The following is a 15,489-nucleotide window of genomic DNA, read 5'->3' as shown; positions in this document are numbered from 1 at the left end:
TATTTTAGTAATGGGTAATTATCCTCACCAGTATTGAGTTTTGATGAAGCAGCCAGTTTTAGCACATTGAGAAACAATAGCTGAGTTGTTCTTTTGCTTATGGCAATTGGTTCATTTTAAAGCCAAGAATTTGGAATGAAATGGTTTCATTTAAAATTTTACACATGAAGCTTAGAATCTCTAACCTTTCTGTGGGCTGTCCATCCCCCCTCCCCTGAATGAGCAAGTTAGCTTTTGGAGTTGTTATTGTTGTTGTTGTTAAATAATAAATGAGTAAGTTCCTGAATTCTCATAAGTCCGTAAGGCAAAAATCAGTTCTGCAGAATGGTTCACGTAGAATGAGCATACAAAATAAGTCCTGTGAGTAATGAAAAAGTGTGATTTTTTTACTTCACATATTATAAAAGACACTGCAAGTGAAATTGTGTTCAATGTTTTGATGTGTCATATCTTATACCATTCTTATTGTTACTTACTGAAGTATCAGTGTACTTTAAAGCATAGGGTAAGTTTTTAAGCTTGACTCTCTGTTGAGTCACTTAAAATGGATTTTATTGAGGCAAATGATGCTTTCAAAGGGGTTTAGGCTACATATTACCCATCATTTTAATTCACATATTGATATGGATGTGGTAATACATCTGTTCTAAAGATCTTGGGGAAGGTTATTTCAATCTCTCAGTGTTAGACTTAGGTTAACTCCAAATGGGATTCTATGATTCCGTTCCGGGGACTCCCACAAGGTCAGATCAGTAGCAGAGGAGAGCATTCTTATATTTTGTTGCAACTAAATGCCATTGATTATAAGATGTATCCCAGTTTCAGACATGTTAAACTGTGAAAAAATATAGAATTAATGAAATACTGGCAAGTTGCCCTAGCTGGTTTGGCTCAGTGGATAGAGCGTCCACTTGCGGACTGAGGGGTCCCAGGTTGATTCCAGCCAAGCGCACATGCCTGGGTTGCGGGCTCAAACCCCAGTAGGGGGCATGCAGGAGGCAACTAATCAATGATTCTTATCATTGATGTTTCTATCTCTCTCTCCCTGTCCCTTCCTCTCTGAAATCAATAGAATATTAAAAAAAAAAAAAAAAAAAAAAAAGAAAGAAAGAAAGAAAGAAAAGAAATAGAGAAACAATTATAATAATCTGAACAATAAAGACTAAAAAAAATACTGGAAAGTTCTGTTATACCTTCATTATATTTACATACCCAAGTTTTTCTAAATTAATTTTATAGTGTCAGTTCTTGCCCAAGATGAATTTTGTAATGTGACTTTGATTATTTCCTGAGTGTATCTATTACTCCAAGTGTATGAAATTTAACATTTTTAATGTTGTTTTTTTTAATTGATTTTTAGAGAGAGAGGAAAGGAGAGGGATAGAGAGAAACATTGATGAGAGAGGAGTGAAAAACATCATTGATTGGCTGCCTCCTGCACAGTCCCTACTGGGGATGGAGCCCACAACCCTGGCATGTGCCCTTACCAGGTTTCGAAACAGCAATCCCTTGGTTCCTGGGTTGGTGCTCAGCCGCTAAACCATAGTGGCCAAACTGGAATTTAACTGTTATTAGATTAACTTACCTTGTGAAGTAATGCTGGTGTCTTTTTTTTTTTTCTTTTTCAGGCTGACACCAACAAAGATCGTATTGAAGGTGCCAATGCCAGAGCAAAGAAACTCATTGACAGCTAAAGTACTGCTGTACTTCTTTACCATTTACTCACTTATCTAGCTCTTCCTGCAGTCATTGCCTTTTCAGAGTTTGAAATTTTGGCTCCACACTCTTGTAATCAGGAGATAAAGTGGAAGAGGGGCAAGGGGTAACAGCCCTGTTTTTTATTTTCTCTTTTTTTCCTTGAGGGTAGACTGCTGCTCAGCCTTCCAATATTTTTCTTTCTCAGTTTATACTCTTAGCTTGGTTTTTATACATCATATATAGCGTTGTTTTTCACCCTCCTCATTTACTGAAGTAGGTTCTTCTGCTTTCATGATTTGGAAGCGTTGCCAAAGACAGCCATGAAATAGGAAGCTGGGGGCGGGGCTAGGGCAGTGCAAGGAGAAGAAAAGATAAGAGGTTGTTACCTCAGTAAAACCTTCAGGCCACAAAGCAATAAGTTGCGTAGCCACAGTAAAGATCTAGTTGGATTTAGATTTTAAGTTGCAGTTATTGCCAGTTTAGGCTATTACTTGGTTTTGGAGCTTTTATATACAATATTTTTGTTATATATCACAAGTTTGCAACATCTGCTTCAAAAAAGAATAAGGAGGAGTATTCTTAAAGTGAGTTTAATTCCTGAAGTCTTGATGATTCATATATGTACATAGAGTCTGTGATCACATTTCATATTGCACCATACAGGAACACTTTATACAAATGAATGGCTTTTTATTTTCATATTAGTATCATGGTTCTAATTCAAGCCTATTAACCTCATAAGTTTGTCATTAGTCCTTGAAGAAAAATATTTAAGTATGTATTGTAACATGAGAATTTCTGTCTAAAGCAGGGCTTAAAATTTTGGGGGAATGTTTGACAAAATATTTCACATGATTTCAGATTTACCTCAATGCCAAGAATTATGTTTAGATAGGAAAATATAAACTTGTTTTGATCTCAGGTAGAAAAATAATTAGATTACTTTGAGTTTTATGTAGATTTAGACTTTTGAAAAGCTAGAATTCTGTTTAACTAAAATTGATTTGGAAAATTATGCCTTTGTTTTTATTATTGATGATTGCACTATCATTCTTTTAGCCTTGTGTATTGAACTATGTTCAGAATCACACTTGTTTAGATCCTGAACAGTGTTATAAGAATCTGGTTGGTATTTGTCACCTTTATTTAAAAGCTGGCACCTGTACACATCAAAACTATTAATGTGGTTTGGTTTGACCAATAACCACTGCTTGATCCTTACAATTAAATTTTGTAACTAATGGAATTATTCTTTCAAAATGGTTGTTTCTGTGAATTTTTTTAGAGTGGGGGGTGGGGAGGGGGGAGAGAAACCATTTCATCAGCTCTTATGTAACAAATTGAGTAAAGGAAAGGTCCATAAATCAAGAGGCACTCCCAAGAGAAAGCATCTTTACCATTTTTATTGGAAGTACTGATAAGACTTTCCATTCTATGATTTGTCATTAGGTACATTTTAATCATTACTAGTCTTTTCCTCATTTGAGCTTCAATACACTGATGACTGAAAGGACAGTTTTTATGAGAGACCTACAAGATATAGTGGCCCTAGTCCAGTGGTCAGCAAACTTATTAGTCAACAGAGCCAGATATCAATAGTACAACGATTGAAATGTCTTTTGAGAGCTACATTTTTTAAACTTAAACTTCTTCTAACGCCACTTCTTCAAAATAGATTCACCCAGGCCCTTGTATTTTGTAGAAGAGCCACACTCAAGGGGCCAAAGAGCCGCATGTAGCTCTCGAGCCGCAGTTTGCTGGCCATGGCCCTAGTCTGTTTGGCTCAGTAGATAGAGCGCTGGCCTGCGGACTGAAGGGTCCCAAGTTCAATTCCAGTCACGGGTATGTACCTCGGTTGCAGGCTCAATCCCTGGTCCTGGTGCAGGAGACAACCAGTCGATGTGTCTCATATGGATATTTCTGTCTCTCCCCTTTCTTTCCTCTCTGTCAAAATCAATGGAAAAATATCCTCAGATGAGGATTAAAAAAAAGAGAAGATAGAGTTAACATGGGAATGAAGAGGAAAATAATTTAAAGTGAGATTAATTTAGATCCTCTGTAATAGAAATGCACCATGATGAAAAGAGTAGTTTGGCAAGTGATGGAACCACGTGTAAAGTAAGAAGATATAAAACAACGGGGATTGTGCTGTACCTAAATGTCCTTGCTAAAAGCATTTACTTACTTTTTTTTAATAATAAGCTCTCTCTTCATATTTTCAGTCTTAGCCCATATGGTCATGCCTTTTTTCTTCAGTTTTAATTTATCCTTTATTACCACTTCAGCTCTAGATATTTTCATGTCATATTTGGATTGTGAATATTCCTTAACTTAAATGTCTATTTCCCAGACCTCGTCGTATACTGAATAGTACTTAGAATTAGTTTCTATTTGTTTCTTTTAATGCTATTTTCTTTTCTGTTAATCCTCACCTGAGGATATTTTTTTCCATTGATTTTTAGATAGTGGAGGGAGGAAAGGAGGGGGGAGGGATAAACATCAATGTGAGCAAGATAACATCAATTGGTTGCCTCCTGCAACCAAGATATGTGCCCTTGACCAGGAATCAAACCAGTGACCCTTCATTGCTGAGGCCTATGCTCTAAACACAGCAATGCTGACCAGAGCTGCTTTTTAAAAAAGAATTATTGATTTTTAGAGAGAGGAAGGAAGAGGGAGAGAATGAACATTAATATGAGAGCAAAATATCCATTGGCTGCTTCCTACACAATCTCTACTGGAAACTGAGCTTGAAACCCCAGCATGTGCCCGACTGGGAACCAAACATGTGCCCGGGACAATGCCTCACAACGGAGCCACACTGGTGGGACGTGTGCAGGAGACAACCAATCCGTGTGCCTATTTTCTTCAGGTCACTCTCTTACTAGAATATTAAGTTACCCCAAATACATTTTTCGTCAGATTTATATTTCTCAAATTGATATCCAATTTCCTTATTCTCCTTTTTAACTTTGTATCTGATCAAAGCTTTCCATTTCTGTACAACTTGCTAAACTCTATTTTAATACATTACAGATGAAATAAATGGCACCACTTATTAAATGCTTACTGTCATGGGTACTATGCTAAATGCCTTCTTATGTATCTTTTCATCATATCCTCCCAACATACCTGAAAGGTAGGAGGCCCATATTACAGATGAGAATAAATTGCTCTAATTCATAAAGCTACTAAGTGACAGATTTTTGGGTTCAAACCAGAGTCTTTCTCACTCCAAGGCCTATCATCTTAATCTACACTGACTTCCACCCAAGCTCTAAAAGAACGTAGATGACTTAAGGCTGGTGGCCAATAAAATGTGGGTCTCCCGACCACAAGTTAACCTACTTTGTTGGTTCATTTTTAAGTGTAAATACTTGTGTACTATAACTTTGGATATATTACTTTACATAATTTCTGGCATCAGTAGTTCAGTCTAGCAAGAGACAGATGGATACAGAATGTGAGAAGTGCTGTTGTAACAGATGGAGGAGCAGTTAATTCAGCTTAGATTTATAATAGAAAGGGGCTTAGACAGGGAAAGAGCATGTTAATAAGAAGGCATTTCTGACTGATAAACCAATGTATAAAGGCAGTTAAAAGACAGACATTGCACTATGGATTTAAAGAGTAGAATGACCTGGTATGACTAGGCAGATGAGAGTGAAGAAAGGATATCTGGAAATAAGGTTGGGTCCAAGTTGTGAAAGGTAGTAGTCATTGATTCTCATAGGGTTGGGTTTTTTTTTTATTTTTTTTTATTTTTTATTAATTTTTTTTTTAAATCCATCTTTATTGTTCATATTATTACAAAGGTTCCTCATTTCTTCCCCCCTCCACCAGGTTCCCACCCCACCCTCTGCCCCCTCCCATCCCCCATTGTCCTCATCCATAGGTGCACAGTTTATGTTCAGTCTCTTCCTCCCTCCCTTTCCCCGATAGTAAATCCCTTTTCAGATAGTAAATCTGTTACTTAGCATTTTCTCATATCAATAATACCTCCACATGCCCAATGATACACTTCACACAAAAGACATTTCCAAATAGGTCAACCAGCCTCATCCAGGCCCCACCCAAGGCACTCACAGATCAACACCCCAGCGCTATACTAACTCAACACATCCAGATCTAAGCCTTCATCACTTGATTCAGCAGACCCTCAAGTTCCCGCAAAAGTTTCCAGCCATGTCTGAGAGGCAGCCGTGGGCAGGTACAGGCGAGGAGCGAGCTGTTTTGGGCCTGGCTGCTCCGGGCCTGGCCTCTGTTGCTCTGGTTCGTTCCACAACCAGCTGCTCCGGGTCTGGTCACTGCCGCTCCCGACCTAGTTGCTCTGGACTTGGCTGTTGCTGCTACAGGCCTGGCCGCACCCGACCCGGCTGCTCTGGGCCCGGTTGCTCCGGTCCCGGCCGCTCCGGTCCTGGCCGCTCCCAGCCTGTCAGCCGCTGCTCCGGGCCTGGCCGCACCAGACCCGGCTGCTCCGGGCCTGGCCGCTCCCAGCCTGGCAGCTGCTGCTCCGGGCCTGGCCACTCCTAGCCTGGCAGCCGCTGCTCCGGGCCTGGCCGCACCCAACCCGGCTGCTCCGGGCCTGGCCGCTCCCAGCCCGGCAGCTGCTGCTCCGGGCCTGGCCGCACCAGACCCGGCTGCTCTGGGCCTGGCCGCTCCCAGCCTGGCAGCCGCTGCTCCGGGCCTGGCCGCTCCCAGCCTGGCAGCCGCTGCTCCGGGCCTGGCCGCACCAGACCCGGCTGCTCTGGGCCTGGCCGCTCCCAGCCTGGCAGCCGCTGCTCCGGGCCTGGCCGCTCCCAGCCTGGCAGCCGCTGCTCCGGGCCTGGCCGCACCCGACCCGGCTGCTCTGAGCCTGGCCGCTCCCAGCCTGGATGCTCCGTGCTTGGCTACTGCTGTTCTGGGCCTGGCTGCTCCCAACCCGGCTGCTCTGGGCCCGGCTTCTCCGGGCCCAGCCACTCCGTGTCTGGGTGTTCCTGGACTGGCCACCCTGGGCTTGGCCGCCTCTGCCTCAGGCCTGGCTGCCACTGCCCCAGGTCTGGCTGCTCCAGTGCTGGCCGTTGATGCTCTTGTTCTGGCTGCTGCTGCTCTGGGGCCTGGCCACTGCTGCTCCGGGCCCAGCTGCCACTGCCTTGTGCCTGGCCACTCTAGGCCTGGTCGCCGCTGTTCCAACATTCTGTCCCTTTTTTCTCTTTTTTTTTTTCTTTTTTAAAAAAAAGAAAAAAAAACGCATTTATGTTGCAATGTTGGCTGGTGCGTTGAGTTCTGACTTAGTCTTTGATTTTTCAAGATCTTCTTTGTATTCTTTCTTAAGTAGTTTTACTATCATTTGCTCTCACTTGATTTCTTCACATTGAGAACTTTGGTTTCTTCCTCCTTGTCCTGGGAGCTCAGCTGGTTGGCCTGTGGCACCCCTTTGTTCTCCGCGGGCTCCTGCGCTGCTCCAGCCTGTTGCCGGGGTCGGCGCCGCCCAGGAAGCAGCCCCCGTCCTTGGCTCCGTTGCCCGCGCTCAGCAGTCGAAGGCTCAGGGGCACCCCCCGCCCCCGGGGCCCCGTCGCCCGGCTCCTTGCTGGCGCCCGGCTGGCCGGTGTCCGGCAGGGGCTCCTGCTCCTCGTCGCGTTCCTCCAGTCTGGAGCTTTCTTTCTCCCTCCCACTAGGGGAGTCCAGGATCAGAGTCAACAGACTGTCCTCTGCGCACAGTGTGCTCGACTCTGGGGGCTCGGCCTTTCGCCGCGCTCCCAGGACTCCACCTCACAGCTCCGTCTCCCCCTGCCCGAGCCTGGGTCCCCAGGGACTGGCCCAGACCTGGAGTTCGGGGCGGTCTGGACTGAGGCTCAGAGCTGCCGCTGGAGGCTTTGTTTCTTCCAGCTAGGGTAATCCAGCATCAGAGTCAACATTCAGTCCTCTGCGCGCCATGTGCGCGCGACTCCGGGGGCCCCGCCTTTTGCAGTCCCCCGGGATTGTCTCCCCCTGCCGGAGCCTGGGTCCCCAGGGTCTGGCCCATAACTTGGGGCTCAGCGCTGCCGGTTCGGGGGTTCAGCCCAGGCTGGGGGTTCTATTTCCTTCCTGCTAGGGAACGCCAGGCAGCACCCAGCCCTCTCCTTCTCTCCGGCTGCGACCTCTCCGCGCGCGCGGGCGTGCGAGCGTGCCGCATGTCTCCGTACCTTAGGCTTTTTTTTTCAGCTCCTCTGATTTTCCTTCTGGTTGTCTCCCTCCTTCCTATTGTAGAGTTTTCAGTCAGTCGACTACCTGTAGCTCTGGGCAATGTCCACTCTACATTTTAGTTGTATTCCCTTGAAATTGTTGTGAGCTGCTGCGGCTAGGTGTATACCCGAGCAGCCATCTTGGATCCTCTCCGGGGTTTTTTTTTTTTTAAATATATTTTTTTTGATTTTTAGAGAGGGAGGGATAGAAATAAATAAATAATGAGAATCATTGATTGGCTGCTTCCTGCAACTGGGGATTGAGCCGGCAACCTGCCTAGGAACCGAACCTTGACCTCCTGGTTCATAGGTTGACACTCAACCACTGAGCCACACCAGCTGGATGAGTTGGAGATTTTTAAAAATTCCAACTAGTAATTAAGTGGCTGGGGACATTTAAATTTATAAGTTCTGATTTATTAGATGATAAGTACTGATAAAATAGAGAAATGTTAAGTGTTTAGTTAAATGATCAATAAGATTAAGCCGAAGCTGGTTTGGCTCAGTGGTAGAGCGTCGGTCTGCGGACTGAAAGGTCCCAGGTTCGATTCCGAACAAGGGCATGTACATTGGTTGCGGGCACATCCCCGGTAGGGGGTGTGCAAGAGGCAGCTGGTCAATGTTTCTCTCTCATCGACGTTTCTAGCTCTCTATCTCTTTCCCTTCCTCTCTGTAATAAATCAATAAAAAATATATTTTTTTTTAAAAAAAAACATCAATAAGATTAAGCATTAAAATTTATTTTTTGAGTAAAACTCAAGAATGATAAACTATTCCTCCCCAATTTGAGAAACAGAAAATAACATGGGAAAAAGAAAACCCAGACCAGACTGAAGGTCAGAGAAACTTCCTCATGTAGATTAAATACTAAGATCATAAATACTAAGACATAAAGATTAAACAAGGTTTGTAAAACAAGAACTGTAAGTATATTGTAAGTAATAGCCCCTTGGATAAGACAAAACTTCAAAAAATGACAGAGTGGTAGCTTTATAAATATTCCTATCAGTAACAATTTGAAACCATCTAACTTTGTACCTTCAGTTTCTCTTAATAAATATGGTTCTACTACCACAAAATGTTTATCAGTCTCATGAAGGCATTGCAGTACTTATGCAACCTCAACCTGAAACATTTCTTCCTAATCAATTTATTTTCAAACAAAAGGTCATTTACAGGTTAGTTTTCCTGTCTTTAATTTTTTAATATACTTTATTGATTTTTTACAGAGTGGGAGGAGGGATAGAGAGTTAGAAACATCGATAAGAGAGAAACATTGATCAGCTGCGTCCTGCACACTCCCTACTGGTTATGTGCCCGCAACCAAGGTACATGCCCTTGACTGGAATCAAACCTGGGACCCTTGAGTCTGCAGGCCGGCCGACGCTCTATCCACTGAGCCAAACTGGTTAGGGCTCCTGTCTTCTTTTTAAAGGATGAACCTTCCTTCCAGCCAAAAAGTTCATTAAAAATTCTTTATTTAATATATTCTCTCATTCAGAGAATAAACTTGATATACATAGGTTGTTTTAAAATACTACAGTTGCTTTTTGACAGGTAATTTGATTAGTAGAGTTATAAAATACAAAAAGGAGAAAAGGATTACCAGAAATAAGGTTATTTCTAACAAAACTTCAGGAAAATCTTGATTATTAAAACCCTTGTATCTTACAAGTTTTGCATATATGGTTTTAGCTCTTCAGAGCCCTCTACCAGTAAGGCACCTGCAATAGTAAAGAAGTTGCTACTGCAGCCTTGGGAACATCTTAGTGTTGTACTGAAGCTTCTCTGACAAGGTACACTTTTAATCAAGACAGTCACACATTTATATAAGTACATCCTAAATTCCAAGTATAAATACTATAATTGAACTGATGGACTGGAACAAAACACAGATCCTTAGATTAACCATAGCAGCCTTTCAACAAGTTATTTCAATATCATAAAAATGGGAAATGTTAACATAGAAGTGGGATGGCAGCTGATTTTATGAAAGCTCACTCATTGCAATTACACATGAAATTTCAAGCTGTGGCGTGGAGCTATTCTATTACCAGGCAGCATCCCCTCACTGTATAAATAGCAACTAGCTGTTGGTTTCTTAAAACCAAACTAATGATGATTTGAAGACCAACATTGTCCATTTCCCTATTCATGACTCAAAACGCAGAATTCTTCCTGTCTGTTGAGTCCTTTTAGCTTATTTAAGGTAAGCTCTGGAAAGGAAAGAGATCAAATGCAATATAATCTCCTGGACTATCAGCTCCTTACTGCAGGCATCCTTGACAGCAACAGGAACCTTTGCTCCAGCCAGATTGCAGCAGGTTCCAAATCAACGTCCTACAAGGGTTCCCATGCTTGTGGAGAACATCAAGCAAACTTCTTCTTGGTGGCCGTGAACCTCTCCATGTACTAAAAGTCATGAAAGAAAAAAATATATAAGTGGTGTTTTGGCATGAGCAAATACCTTTATCATATGATTTCTTTTTTCCCATTTAGTTTTCATTGGATATGGTCCCTCATTTCCTACAAAAATCTACCTATTTTAAATGCAAATCTAAAGCACATAGTTTTGGGGTCTTTTAAGCTTTGATATTTTAATAGGAAACCTATCAAAAGACAAAGATGCTTTACAATACACCATCTAGAGAAAAAGTCATCTTGGTACAATAAAGAGTGTACAGTACATCTTGGTTCAAGAATTTGGCTAACTCTTAGAACTTGCCTCCGAAATGGAAAACAAATCCTGTTGACAAATAGGATTATCCATGCAGCCTGTGGCTATAAACATTCATGTAGGTTACTTCACCATTCTCTTCTCTGGAGCAGTGACTAGAAATGCAAAAGTATATGACTACATACCTTATCATAGCCTTCTAGTTCTCGAAGTTTCTTTATTTCAAAAAGGTTGCCTTCCACAGCAAGAAGACATATCTGGGAATCACTGAGGATGCTCTGTGGAAGCATGCTGAGCTCAAGGCAGTTCTCTTCCAGGCGAAGAACTTTAAGGCGAGGACAGCAAGATATCTTTACTGAAATCTGAGATATCTATTAAACAAACAAAAAAGAATAACAGGAAAAATTATAAACACTGTAATGGTTATTTTTTTTACTAAATTTAAGCAAAAAAACCTTTACTTGACAATTTGTCCTAGTTCTCTTTTTACCGCCTCCATTTTCTTACTACCTACTCATTCCAGAAGCCTCTGTCATGTAGCATCTGTGACTACTCCTCCACTTTTTTTTTTTTTTTTTTTAATATATTTTGATTTTTTACAGAGAGGAAGAGAGAGGGATAGAGAATTAGAAACATCAATGAGAGAGAATCATAGATCAGCTGCCTCTTGCACACCCCCTACTGGGGATGTGCCTGCAGCCAAGGCACATGCCCTTGACCGGAATCGAACCTGAGACCTTTCAGTCCACAGGCCAACGCTCTATCTATTGAGCCAAACCGGTTTCGGCTCCTCCACTTTTTTGGGAGGTGAGGAAGGAGGACTTGCTTTTGAACCAGTGGCTTTTTGGAAATAAAATTTTCTGATAATAAAAGCACTCTTATAGAAAACTTGAGAATCAATTTTTTTTAATTTAAAGAAAATAACTGCATCTACCAGCAATAAACATTTTGGTACATTCACTGCCAATCTTTTATGTGTATATAAATGTTTGATTGTACTATCTATCCCTTCCTTGAAACCCTCTACTATAAGTCCTGAGTTTTTCTTTCTAACTTTTGAATTATTCCTCATTTTTGGCTCCTTTCTTGTTCCTATGGACATTTTTCAAGCAGTAGCCTCTAATACTTAATATTTCGTTGTCTGTCTAAACTTTCTTTTAGAAAGCCCATCCATTTATTATTAAAGCCATCATTTCTGTTAAGAATTCAAAATCTGCCGAGATCGGTTTGGCTCAATGGATAGAGCGTCGGCTTGGGGACTGAAGGGTCCCGGGTTCGATTCCGGTCAAGGGCATGTACCTTGGTTGCGGGCATATCCCCAGTAGGGGGTGTGCAAGAGGCAGCTGATCGATGACTCTCTCTCATCGATGTTTCTAACTCTCTGTCTCTCTCCCTTCCTCTCTGTACAAAATCAATAAAATATATTTAAAAAAAAAAAAAAATTCAAAATCTATATCTACAATCAAATCTCTCACCTCTATTCCACTCCTATGTCTCCCAATTTTTAATACATTTCCATTTGCACCATCATAATCAATACAACATATCTATTCTCAACAGCATCACTCTTTTTAGGCCCTCAAATTCAGTAACAAGCAAGTATCTTTAATTCATTCACTTCTTTGCCCATTAAATATTCCAAATCACCAAATAATATTTACTCCCCCTGGTATCATCTCAGATGGTACCTTCCCCCACTAAATATCACCTGGGAACTTCTCAGACCCCACCCCAGATCTACTGAATCAGAAACATTGAGGGGTCCAATGATCTCTCTCAACAAGCTCTCCTGAGGCACACTAACGTCTGAGAACCATCAGCATAGGTGAATGTGGAATGAGTGCTAAACAAACATTTGTTGCTTAACAATTTTTTCAAGTTTCCCCCCCCTCAAAATAGTCAATTTTTCTAAAAAGTTCAAAAACATTCATTTAAGCCCTAGCTCATTTGGCTCAGTAGAGAGTGTCAGCCTGCGGACTGAAGGGTCCCAGGTTCAATTCCAGTCAAGGGCACATGCCCGGATTGTGAGCTTGATCCCCAGTGTGGGGTGTGCAGGAGGCAGCTGATCATCAATGATTCTCATCATTGATGTTTCTCTCCCTCTCCCTTCTCTAAAGTCAAAAGTATACTTAAAAAAAAAAAAGAATATTCATTTAAGGAAAAGAGGAGGCTAATATCTTCAAAGACATACTGAATTTTATAAATAATTTAAGGCCACTACAATCTAGGATAATTTTGTCCCAATAAAACTTTTATGCAATGATCGGAATGTTCTATATCTGTGCTATCCAATATGGTAACCCACTGTCACACATGGTTTTTGAACACTTCAAATATGGCTTGTGGCAACTGAGGAACTGAATTTTTAATTCAAATGAATTTTAATAGCCACATGTGGCTAATGGTTACTGTATTGGGCTGTAGATCTAGAAGCATAGACACTACAAAAACTAAAGGCCACCTACCTCACTATGTTTAAGGTTTCATCATCTGTGTCTTCTGTCTAAAACAAAGATTGTTTCTCCAGGTATACATAATAACCAAAGAGCTTCCAAAGTATTGGAAACAAATTTCAAATAATCAAAGCTGTCCAACAATGAAATGAGCTGTCTCCAGAGTGCCTATTGCTGATGGTTTCTTAACAAAAGCAGAACACACATCGACAAAGACGTCCAAAACAGGACAACAGAGTACCTCTGATGTCTAACTCTGAGAACCTATGAGTGTAAGCTTCTTTTCCACTCTTTCTGACAGCTACACACACACACACACACACACACACACACACACACACGCGCGCGCGCGCACGTACTCGTGCGCACATGCACACACATGCATACACATGAGGTCTGATACACGAAGATTTGTACAAGAATAGGCTTTCCTCCCCCTGGCTGCCAGCACCCAAGACCTGGGCCTTCTTATTGGCTGTGGGCACCGCCATCTTTTGTCTTGAAGTGATGGTCAATTTGCATATTCCATATTTATTATAAAGAGGATATATATAAATTGATTTCAGAGAGGAAGGGAGAAGGGAAGAGAGAGAAACAATGATGAGAGAGAATCATTGATCAGCTGCCTCCAGCACTCCAGCATATGCCCTGACGGGGAATTGAACAGTGACCTCCTGGTTCATAGGTCAACACTCAACCACTGAGCCATGCTTGCTGGGCCTGACAACTCCTTGTTAGATGACTGGAGACATGTTTGAAAAGGATCTGTAGAACTCTACAAGATTTGTGAGACAGAAGTTTAACTTTTGAAGTTAGCACCCTGTTACCATCCCAACCTCTAAAATACACAGCAAACACAACTAGTGTCTCAACTATCTCCACGAGACTTTGGGCTTTGAAACTAGTCCAGCCCACAGAATATACTTCTCAACCAGCTTCTAATGCCCAGCTCCATGATTACAGCTTAGAGAAAAGAAGGTTATTCAGGATATATATTAGAAAAGAAGCCTTAAGCTCTAGACCTGGTTCTGGTTGAGGTTGAGCTCGATGACCTGCAGCTCCCCCACTGTGTCAGGTATGCTCCGAATCTGGTTCTTGGAGAGATCCACCACGTCCAGGTGCTGTAGGCTACAAAGTTGGGGTGGAAGTGCTCGCAGCTGGTTCCCAGAGAGGCTCAGGGTCTTGAGGGCAGACAGTTGCCCAAAGGTAGACGGCAACTCTCTCAAGTGATTGTTGTTTAGGCTTAGTGTCTCTAGTTTTTTCAGATTGCATAACTCACCAGGAAGAACAGCTGGCAAAGACAAAAAAAACAAACAAAAAAACCCACCACATAAAAACCTGAATCTGATACAGAAAAACACCTTTGATGAAGTTAATAAAAATTACATAGCAGCCTGCTATGCCCATTGTTAACATACACAGAATTCCCACTTGTGCCATTTTTAAAGTACTGCATTTTTGCTAACATAGTCTTCTGAAGGTGAGAGTGCCATCAAAATGCAAGGAAGCATGTATGTGTATATTCTGTACAGGAACCTCCGCACAACCTGACAGCAATTTTGTGGGATTTGGAAGTCCCTCCACTTCTATTGCCCCGTCCAAATTTTCCTAGTACCAATCATTTTACCACCAGAGGCTTGCAGATGTAAATACACGAGAAAACTTCAAGGGCTCTGACATTCTCCTGCGTCTTGAGAAGTCGGAACGGTCTCCTATCAAAAATTAGCTTGTAAGAGAGCACCACCCTTCCTAACAGCTGAGCAGTAGTAGCAAAAGCCATACTCAGTTTATTGTTGTTCAAGGAGAGGCTCTTCAGCAGCGTGAACTTCCCTATGATCGCAGGCGGTAGGCTCTCGATCTTGTTGTTGGATAAGTCGATAGTCCTGAGATTGCTCGTCAGCTTCTGTAACTCTGAAGGGAACTGGAGAGAAAGGGGGTTCACAGCGCTGAGAATCCCTCGCGGATTAACGTCACCGTCCCCGCCACCCCATCTCCCGTTTAATCCCCAGGTCCGGTCCCTCCCAGTCTCACCTCGGTCAGCCCGCGGTCCTTAAGCTGAAAGACCCCAGTTTTCTGCGCCGTTTCCACATGAGCGCGGAGGGCACTGTTTCCCATGCTAGCGCCGCGGCTCCGGTCCCTGCGGGGAGGAAGTGCAGCTGTCACCGCCGGGGCCAGGCGCGCAGCCACCCCTTCGGCCTCCCGGCTGCGGCTCCTACCCTAGGCGGCGCCTCCCGCAGAACTAGGAATCTCGGCGAGGGGGAGAGGGAAGGACAGGCCGCCCGACCACCAGGCCCTGTCGCTGCAGCAGCCGTTCCAAGGCTAGACGCCGCTAGGAGGCTGCGGTGGACCGGGGAGCCCCGCACTCCCTCTCGGCGGGCTCCGAAGACGACCCGGGAGGCGCGCGAGCCTGCCAGGCGCTTCCCGGGCTTCCGCCTGCGCGGAGACGCCCCGTGACGTC

At 43.0% G+C, this 15,489-nt stretch overlaps 2 protein-coding genes across 5 annotated transcripts in view; one reads left to right on the top strand and one right to left on the bottom strand.

The window, feature by feature from the left end:
- Positions 1–3,735, top strand: part of SNAP23 (synaptosome associated protein 23) — a 43,092-nt gene extending 39,357 nt beyond the window's left edge. For all 3 annotated transcript variants that reach the window (XM_084903885.1, XM_084903883.1, XM_084903884.1), the window contains one exon: positions 1,629–3,735. In XM_084903885.1, the coding sequence (XP_084760011.1) occupies positions 1,629–1,694 (66 nt within the window). In that variant the 3' untranslated portion in view covers positions 1,695–3,735. The remainder of the gene's footprint in view (positions 1–1,628) is intronic.
- A 5,627-nt stretch (positions 3,736–9,362) lies between these two features.
- LRRC57 (leucine rich repeat containing 57) lies at positions 9,363–15,489 on the bottom strand. 2 transcript variants are annotated; one of them, XM_084903861.1, is made up of 6 exons: positions 15,248–15,489; positions 15,063–15,168; positions 14,814–14,952; positions 14,054–14,322; positions 10,764–10,949; positions 9,363–10,313 (listed from the first exon to the last, which is right to left on the bottom strand). In XM_084903861.1, exons 2-6 carry the CDS (start codon positions 15,144–15,146, stop codon positions 10,272–10,274), a joined length of 720 nt encoding a protein of 239 aa, XP_084759987.1. In that variant the 5' UTR covers positions 15,147–15,168; positions 15,248–15,489; the 3' UTR covers positions 9,363–10,271. The 2 variants fall into 2 exon arrangements, with proteins under 2 accessions (XP_084759987.1, XP_084759988.1); XM_084903862.1 differs by having other exon boundaries at positions 15,063–15,468.

This window comes from Pipistrellus hanaki (assembly GCF_964339955.1).
Source record: "Pipistrellus hanaki genome assembly, chromosome: 1".
Taxonomy (NCBI): domain Eukaryota; kingdom Metazoa; phylum Chordata; class Mammalia; order Chiroptera; family Vespertilionidae; genus Pipistrellus; species Pipistrellus hanaki.
This window is presented reverse-complemented; position numbering and strand designations above follow the sequence as displayed.